The sequence below is a fragment of the Phragmites australis genome, chromosome 16 (genome assembly GCF_958298935.1).
Source record: "Phragmites australis chromosome 16, lpPhrAust1.1, whole genome shotgun sequence".
NCBI classification, from domain to species: Eukaryota; Viridiplantae; Streptophyta; class Magnoliopsida; order Poales; family Poaceae; genus Phragmites; species Phragmites australis.
Genome location: NC_084936.1, coordinates 16,200,383 through 16,209,625, shown reverse-complemented (window position 1 = coordinate 16,209,625; position 9,243 = coordinate 16,200,383). Strand labels below are relative to the sequence as shown.

General features: G+C 44.1%; 1 protein-coding gene across 1 annotated transcript; it reads left to right on the top strand.

The window, feature by feature from the left end:
- Positions 1–232: 232 nt before the first annotated feature.
- LOC133895491 (pyrophosphate--fructose 6-phosphate 1-phosphotransferase subunit alpha-like) lies at positions 233–5,483 on the top strand. Its single transcript, XM_062335832.1, has 19 exons — positions 233–668; positions 917–1,083; positions 1,165–1,277; positions 1,481–1,555; positions 1,639–1,752; positions 2,053–2,120; positions 2,216–2,299; positions 2,423–2,476; positions 2,588–2,668; positions 2,763–2,856; positions 2,996–3,069; positions 3,149–3,259; positions 3,349–3,393; positions 3,476–3,532; positions 3,611–3,715; positions 3,794–3,910; positions 4,184–4,287; positions 4,894–5,059; positions 5,164–5,483. The coding sequence occupies exons 1-19, from the start codon at positions 576–578 to the stop codon at positions 5,299–5,301; spliced, it is 1,860 nt and encodes a 619-aa protein (XP_062191816.1). The 5' UTR covers positions 233–575; the 3' UTR covers positions 5,302–5,483.
- Positions 5,484–9,243: the final 3,760 nt, after the last annotated feature.

The following is a 9,243-nucleotide window of genomic DNA, read 5'->3' as shown; positions in this document are numbered from 1 at the left end:
GTCAATTAACGTAAGATTTACGAGCGCTTAAGGTTCAACGTGAAGGCTTCTTTTTTATGATAATAGATTGAGTCTCTAAAGATGGACATTAGCAAGATTAAACTAAACAAATAAGAAGACAACTCCAACTTTTCTCAATGATCGGAGGCCGCTTTCCAGTGACAGCATCCTCCGCCCGCAGCCACACCAAACCGACACCAACCCAACCCACAGAAAAAGCATGACGGAAACAAGCAAACACCGCCGATGGGCGGGCACGGGCACCGCAGCGCAGGTCGAGAGTGGAGTGGACTGTCGACTCCCTCCCTGTGCCTGACAAACAAAACCAACAGCCGGACTGGCCAAACCGCCGGCGCCGCGGCCTGCCGCCTGCTGCAACGCATGCCTGGGTTCGGGGTTCCCCCTGTATCTCTCGCTCTTATCCCCACCTCGTTTTCTGCCTCTACAAGACAGCGACTACCACTTCACCAGAAAGTCAAGAACTGCACCGAGCAGAGTGAGCTACTCGCTCTGATAGGAAGCATCCGTGACCAAAGATCAAGAAGAGAGGAGGATACTCAGAGAAGGCGAAGGAGATGAACGCGGATTTTGGGTCGCCCAAGGAGCTCGCGGGGGGGCTGCAGCAGCGGAGGGCCCTCTACCAGCCCCGCCTCCCGCCATGCCTCCGGGTGATTCATTTCATCATCTCCTCCCTGATCGTCTCTCTGTGTCATCTACTTCCACCCTTGTACACGCCTCGGCTAACGAATTAGTACTTAGTCGCAGCCAAATCTTCTATAAGAATTCATTTTGACTGCAATCTGTAGTTGCTGTTCTTGGCACGGTTCTGAATTTTTCATGAACTTGGGGTTCATGGGTTTTTCTGATTGATGAGCTCATCGAAGCATCGATTTTGACCGAATTCGTTCTCCCGCAGGGGCCGACGGTGAGGGCGGAGTACGGCGACGCAACCACCACCATTGACCCCACCTGCGCCCACGTCGTCGCGCAGGCCTTCCCGCGCACCTTCGGCCAGCCGCTCGTCAGCTTCATTGCGCCGGCTGACGCCGGCACCGGCGCCGTCGAGGAGCGCCCCCCAATCAGGTCAACCTCAGGGACTCCGGATTTAATTAACCATGCGCAGCCCAAGATTGCGTGAGGCTTAGCTTCATTTGATTGCTGCAGGGTGGGCGTGGTGTTCTCCGGGAGGCAGTCGCCCGGAGGGCACAACGTGGTCTGGGGACTCCATGACGCTATCAAAGCTTACAATCCCAAGAGTGTGCTGTACGGATTTGTTGGTAATTGTCCCACCAATTTCTTGATATTATCGATACGGTCACTGAACCGATAGTAATCTGTTATTTCCATGAGGGATTGGGTCTTTGTTTCATCGATTGCTACGAGCATCTAGATACAACACTTTCGGACATAATTTGGCCTCTAAAAGAACTGAACGAATTTTGATGTTTACGATAACAGTAGTAATTTTTGCTTCTTACAGGTGGCACCCAGGGACTATTTGCAAACAAGACATTGGAGATCACAGACGATGTTCTTGCTTCATACAAGAACCAGGGTTGGTGTATTTGTTGTCCCCTGATTCTTGCCATGTTTCTCTTATTCTCAATACTGACACATAATTTGTTTGCTCTATTGAAGGTGGCTTCGATTTGCTCGGTAGGAGTATCGATCAGATCCGATCAACTAAGCAAGTGAATGCTGCAATGACAACATGCCACAGTCTGAACTTAGATGGGCTGGTCATTATTGGAGGTAATAATCAATATAAGCAAATGAAATTGCTCACCAAAAGGCCACTATAATTCTATAAATGGTTTGTCTATTGTTTTGAATTAATTTGCACATACCACAAGTGGTCATTGTTCAGTTCTGAAACGAATTGACATACTGAGCACGTTGTTGCTGGTCATCATGATAATGTGCATACCATTTTGACTTCTGTTAACATGTTGTCAAAACGCAGTACATGTTAAATAGTAATACTTACCAGATATTTTCTTTTAGTACAATAAGCATTTAATTCTTTTAATATTGTTCTTACTCCGCCTCCAGGAGTGACCTCCAATTCAGATGCTGCACAGCTTGCAGAGACCCTTGTCCAGAATAACTTTAAGACCAAGGTACAAGCGTGTATTAGTCTGAACTGTAATTTTAAATGCTCATATTGTTCGAGTGCACCAGAAATATCTAAGAAGCCAAAGCTTCCATTAAATAGGTTGTTGGTGTACCTGTTTCATTGAATGGTGATCTCAAGAACCAGTTTGTTGAAACAACCGTCGGATTTGATACAGTGTGCAAGGTAAAAAGAAAAGTCTACTAGCAATTTTGCATAATAGGTCGACCCTGAAGGGACATGGAACCAAATATGATGTACCGCTGTCAATCTGTCACTCATGTCATTTGTATGGAAACTACGTTTCAGGTAAATTCTCAGCTTGTAAGCAATGTTTGCCTTGATGCAATTTCGGCCGGAAAGGTAATTATCCTATCATGCATTCAGATTAGTTTGTGGAGCAAGCTGCAATCGTAATTACTTGCCAATAAAGCACCATTTGGCTGATGTGCTCTTTTTTTCTTTCCATATCAGTACTACTATTTCGTTCGTCTGATGGGTCGAAAAGCATCTCATGTTGCCTTTGAATGTGCACTTCAATCACACCCAAACATGGTATTATTTGATCAAACTCGTGGCCACAACTCTACTGTAAAAAAAGAGAGTGAAGAACAGCATCAACATCCTTTTGTTTGACTTCTCTGTGCAGCTCATCTTAGGAGAAGAGGTGGCATTGTCAAAACTCACATTGATGGAACTTATAAACAAGATATGTGATGGAGTACAAGCAAGGGCAGAATTAGGTTTGGTTCTTTGATTTTTGTGTTTGCTGCAATTAGTAGAAAAAAATTGTGGCTTTTGTTGAGGTAAATTTTGTAGATTTCCAAGGTATTAGGACATTGTGATAAATCATAAACTAATACCCTGTGTATCCATCTTCAGGGAAATACCATGGTGTGCTCGTTATTCCTGAAGGACTAATAGAAAGCATTCCGGAAATGTATGCTCTTATTCAGGTATGGTTGTTCTGGCTACCTGGTAAGGTGAACACATTATTTCACTTCCATCTTATTGGTTTCTTTTCAAATATTCCAGGAAATCAGTATCCTTCACAACAACAATCTTCCTGTGGAGGAGATGCCATCACAACTGTCTCCCTGGGCAGCTGCTCTGTTCCAGTTCTTGCCACCCTTCATCAGAAGAGAGGTTTTGCATTTCTAGCAAAGTTGTTCTTTCTTAATATTTATGAAATTAAGATAAACTAAGGTCTAAAGATTTGTAATATTTTCATCCAGCTGCTCCTCCACCAAGAATCAGATAACTCTGCGCAGTTGTCCCAGGTTTGTGTTCTGGGTGCTCATTTAACTACTCATCGAAACTTATTGAATGCAATTATTGGTGTTATATCCTTTTTGTTTTCAGATTGACACTGAACAACTGCTAGCTCATTTAGTGGAAGCAGAAATGATAAAGAGAACAGTAAGTTTCATTATGTCACTTTTTTATTCGTTTTCATCTCTGAATCTGTCCATGCTGATTGTGTTGTTTGATTATCAGAAAGAAGGAAGATACAAGGGAAGGAAGTTCAGTTCTGTCTGTCATTTCTTCGGATATCAGGCTCGAGGATCTCTACCGTCAATTTTTGACTGCGACTATGCTTATGTAAGGATTATATCACTACATCTTAGAAATTTGAATGCCCTGATGCTTATATGGAAATCCTGTTTTTGAGCATCTTAGACTCTTGGACATATCTCCATGCATATGATAGCAGCTGGATTGACTGGGTACATGGCAACTGTGGCTAATCTGAAGGACCCTTTAGACAAATGGAGATGTGCTGCTGCTCCCCTAACTGTAAGATCGTCATTCATGATGCCTTTTTCCCTGTAACTTTCTTGTTAGACTTGGTATAGAAGTACATCTTCAAAAGAGGGCCTCTACTTTCACATTTCCTGCATACAAAATCTTGATCCCCTGCCAATAACTGGTCTGGCAATGAGAAAATCCTCTGCCCATACTTATTTTTTAACTATAGTGAACTGTATTAGCTTTTTCAGATGCACAAAGAGTACTATTTGTTATGATATCATTACTGACCCAGTAGCACTATTTGGTTGTCACTACTAGGCGATGATGAGTGTCAAGAGGCATTTACGTGGCCCTGGAGCAATCCCTATAGGAAAGCCCGCCATTCACCCTTCTCCAATTGACCTGAAAGGGAAGGCTTACGAGTAAGTCCACGCCATTCAGAGTTTGAATGCTTCATTCCTGCTCCTTTGATGCCTTAAGGCAACATTCCAATATCACAGCAAAGATAAACATTTAGCATATTCCGTAAGCTATTATGCTTGTTTATTCTTTCAAATTCGATATCGACAAAAAGCATTTGCACATTGTGTCGATGAGTTATGACATCATCAATAATTGAAGACCAAAAATTAAAAGAAACATGACACTTTGTGCTCCAAATGGAATTTGGCAAGAAGTAATGCTCAGTTTCTCCCTAACAATGTTCTAACAAGCAGTGGGCATTGAGCGAGCAGCGCTTAGTGCTTATGTATCATTTTAAACAGATCATCTATTTACATATAGCAGACAAAAAAACAATATGTTCAATCCAAATTTTAGATACATAGTTCAGTTTTTGTATTCTACCCAATAGAGTTCATTTCTAAATACAATGTGGCAGCAAAAATATATTTTGAAGTTGCTTAATACAATAAAACAAGAAAATATCAAAGAATATCGGATACATGATATGCATTGGTTGACCACTTGACTGTTTATGTTGGTGCTTATATGAACTAAAGTACTGAACTGTTTCTTGTATCACTCAGATTGCTACGGGAGAAAGCTTCGAGCTTTCTCCTCGACGACTTCTACAGGACTCCGGGAGGCATTCAATTCGAAGGGCCTGGTTCAGATGCAAAGCCCATCACACTGACCATTGAAAACCAAGACTACATGGGCGACATTGAGATACTGAAAGACTGTCTCAGCAAGGTTCGCTCATTAAACCCAGTTCTTTTCATCTGCCTCGGTATATAGTTTCAGGTAAAATCTGTCCAAGAAACAAACCATGACAAAGTGTATTAATCTACTCTCAGGTGAGGACCATGGTGAAGCCCGGTTGCTCGCGGGAGGTCCTAAAGGCGGCGATCAGCTCCATGGTCTCGGTGACGGAAGTGCTGACGGTGATGTCCCATCCCCTCAATGCTGAGCTGCCTCTCTACCATTTCAATTGAGCGAGGAAAGTCTCCTTGGGTCCGAGTTGTTGTCGAATGCATACAGTTTCTGTAATAACAGCAGATTTTGGCTTTGTGGACTGCCGGTATTTGGTAGCTTCCTTCTTTTGTTTTTCCTTCCTCTGAGTGAGAAGCGCTGGAGTTCATGCCAATAAAACATTGGAACAGTGGTTAATTCTGAATCTGTAGTCGCTTGCAGTTTTAGCGCGAGATCATATGATAGTCTTATGGCGTTTTGGAAATTGAAGTGGAAACCTGCACTATTTTTCTTTTTCATTTTGAGTCACAGGACTGCGGATTTTTCAGATAATTTTCGGTTACCATCATCAGGGTTCTGAAAAACCGTCTACTAAATGCTTCAAGGTGTTAAACTAGAGTTTCAGAAGGTACTTGGTGAAAGGAAATAGGGAAAAATGCAAAAAAAAAAAAAATCTTAAAAGTTAAGTCTGATTTTGAGATTTCCTCTAGAAGTTGTTTTGTTGTAAAAACCTTCCAAAAATCAGTCTGTTTTGAGATTACCTTTTTGCATTTTTTTCATATATATATATATATACAACAAAATAACTTCTAGAGAAAATCTCAAAATTAGACTTAACTTTTAGGATTTTTTTTTTTTGCATTTTTTCCTATTTTCTTTCACCAAGTACCTTCTGAAACTGTAGCTCAACACCTTGAAGCATTTAGTAGACGGTTTTTCAGAACCCTGATGATGGTAACCCAAAATTATCTTAAAAAATCCGGAGGAACCATGCGTTATGTTTGTTGTGCATATTTATTTTGATATTCTCTGATAACATAGAAAATGAGAACGTAATATTTGGGCTTCTACGGTTGGATATAATTCCCGACTAGGTAGGCCTCTATAAGTATAACTCAATTTAGCTGTAGAACACTTCTACCAGAAAAGTTTTATTTAGTCAGGGAAGATTCTCAACTAGGAAGAATATCTTTTGCCATGAACCATTCCCAACTAGGTGAGTTCTAGTATAGTTGGATCCTCGACTATGTATAATCCAATTGTCTTCTTCTGAGCAGAGTTGGTGGACTAGCTAATGAGATTTTGATAATTAATAATTAAGGATATATATATATATATATATGGAAATAGTGGAAGAAATAGTGTGCAAAACTATAAATAAAAGTGTTATACTACACCTAGGTGTAATATAATATTCTACACCCCAAGCCAGCCAACCTCTAGTTTGGTCCAACCCAACCCCCTCCAACTTGACCTAGTCACCATCCCGCCCGACCCAACCACGTTCGCCTCCTCCCACCAACGCCGACATCACAACCCAGTGACCCCCTCCTCTCGGGTGGCCTGACGACCCTCCCCGGCAGTGGTTTCCTCTAGCGACCCTGGTCCTCACCCGTGGTGGTTTCCTCCGTCAAGCCCAGTCCTCTACCCGCGGCGGTTTCCTTTGAAAACCGAGGTCCCCTCCCGCATGCGTCTAGAGACAGCATACTTCCGCATGGGCGATAATGGGGCTATGAGCTCCATCATCAGGAAGATGAAGGAGATCCTCGATGATCTCTTCTCCCTTCCCAACACTCCGCTTCTCTTCCAAGGTACCTTACTTCAGCGCATGCTCCAATCCCAATGAGGAATTAGGTGGCATATCCCCTTTGTGCCAACCCCAATTCCCTTCCTTTTCTAGGAGGATCAATCTTCTGTACCGGTGACTGTGCTCGAATGGTAACATGTTGGACTGGTTCCGCCTCTCCAACCCCATGTGAACTCACAAGAACATCCCCTCCACAGACATCTGTCGAATATCTAACTATAGGGTATATGCGCATAAGGAGTATATCATATACAGACAGGATATATATGACGCATATTCGGTAGCTCCAGATATCACACCGAATCAGCGATACCTGATACACCCGAAATCAAGGAAGTACATACCGAGAAGGTTTAGATTGGTTACCCAAACCGATACGACCTATATTCAAAACAGATTTATCTACTTGGACGTCAAAGAAGACAACTCCCTATCAACTACGGCTGGATAGGACTCAGTACCTCACCTCTATATAAGGTGAAAAGACTGGGAGGAAGGGAGAACGAGCAACACGAAAGACAACAACAAAGGAGTTACTCAACCACTTTAGCCCTAGGATAGATTAGATCCAATCAACTCCTTGTAATAGTCTTAGCCACATTGCTTGTACTTGAGATCATCAATACAAGGCAGCAACACCCCCATAGGACGTAGGGTATTACTCCAATCGGAGGTCCGAACCTGTATACATCATTTTGTCTCGCTTCGTGATTAATCCCTACCCTTAAAGGTATCCAGTCAATTTATGGACATATTATCGGGAACTAATCTTCGACAGTTGGTGTGCCAGGTAGGGGTCTTCTTCTGTTTTATAGGATTAATCATGTCTCAGACCTACTCTTGCGTCGGATTTTCCGACACCGGCTTCTACGACTGCTTCGAGTCGACTGCAGACATCTTCGAATCCCCTTCCGTCGACTCGGAAATCATCTTCGGAACTATGGTTTTCTGTTGGGACGATCAAGGTGGACTGATCCACACTGGTACCCTCGAGTCCATACCATTGGATGCGTACCGCGAGGTGGGACATCTCGAGTGGGATCCTGCGGAGCCTAATATTCTCCACTGCATGGACACCGACAGCGACGAGGGCGGCGACGGTGACTCTGACGCTAGCCAGAGCAGCCGAACAGATCGATTCCTATTTATGGCTAGAGGCGATGATCCCCCATCGGCTGAACGAATGGCAGTAGATCGAAACACCGTGGTCAATAACGGCGCAGAAATCCTTGGAGTTCCAGCGATTGCAGTCGATACCGACAATTAGGTGGACATCCGCATCCAAAACCGTATGTGCATCCGACACGGTCCTCCACAGGCAGACCACGGGAAGGCACATGCCTCCTGGCCTCTCCCGACAACTTCCGGTGGGTGTACCTACACCCGCGACAGCCCACGGCTTAAGGGACAAGCTCCCTCCGAACAGTCATCGTGAGGCTTCATCGGCTCGACCGCAACCGAGCCTCGGTAGCGACATATTTAGTACTCCAGATGCTAACGTGCAAGGAGCTCATCTGATTCTCAGATCCCTTCTAGAATTGGATCCAACGAATCCACTAACTCTCATGGTCAATCAAGTCAAGATCCTACTCGATGCAGCTCAGAACCAAGTCGCTCGAGCAAACAATCCTTGTAACTCCAGGCCCCCCAATCGGAAATATCCTGGTTCGAGGAGCCACAGGCTAGAACGCTCTCGAGTAGGAGAATCACAGACGGGAAGCTTAGGTGGTCGAGCCCAAAAAATGTCTTGTGGGCCAAACTGTAGCTACCCTGTCCATCAGGAAGATCTGAGGAACCGTATTCCAGTGATCTACGTATGGAGATCAAAAACCGCTGTGAGAAACTCCGTGAAGACGATCGCCGCTACTACATCCGTAGATCTACAGGATGAGATGGTCGATATGATTCCCCCACTCAAAGAGACAGGCGTGGCAGTCCTCCATCACCTCCTCTTGAAGAGTTCGACTGGGGCTATGAGGCTTTCGTACACGAACTCCGGTCCATTCGGTGGCCCAAAAATTTCAAAGCGGGCCCGATCCAAAAATATGATGGGAAGATCAATCCCAACAAGTGGTTGCAGATCTACACCACCGTAATTTGAGCAGTCGGCGGTAACAATCGAGTAATGGCCAATTACCTATTAACTACCCTTGATGGACCTGCAAGGTCCTGGTTTATAAACTTGCCACCCAACTCGATTCGTTCATGTGCAGAACTCAAGACTCAGATCATAGCCAACTTCCAAGGCACATTCGAGTGCCCAGACAACATGTTTGTCGCCTCTATAGCTGAGTCATCCTTGCCACATTCGACTTGCCCTGGTCAAGGCCCGTGACAGCCACACTTCCCACAGCCAGGCCCATCGACGGGTTGGCCA

Bases quoted from the DNA above. Each gene is read 5' to 3' on its own strand.
- LOC133895491 (XM_062335832.1), top strand. From the start codon at position 576: ATGAACGCGGATTTTGGGTCGCCCAAGGAGCTCGCGGGGGGGCTGCAG. The intron at 2,300-2,422 runs GTAAAAAGAAAA...ACTACGTTTCAG, and splicing joins GATTTGATACAGTGTGCAAG to GTAAATTCTCAGCTTGTAAG. The intron at 3,070-3,148 runs GTATGGTTGTTC...CAAATATTCCAG, and splicing joins AAATGTATGCTCTTATTCAG to GAAATCAGTATCCTTCACAA.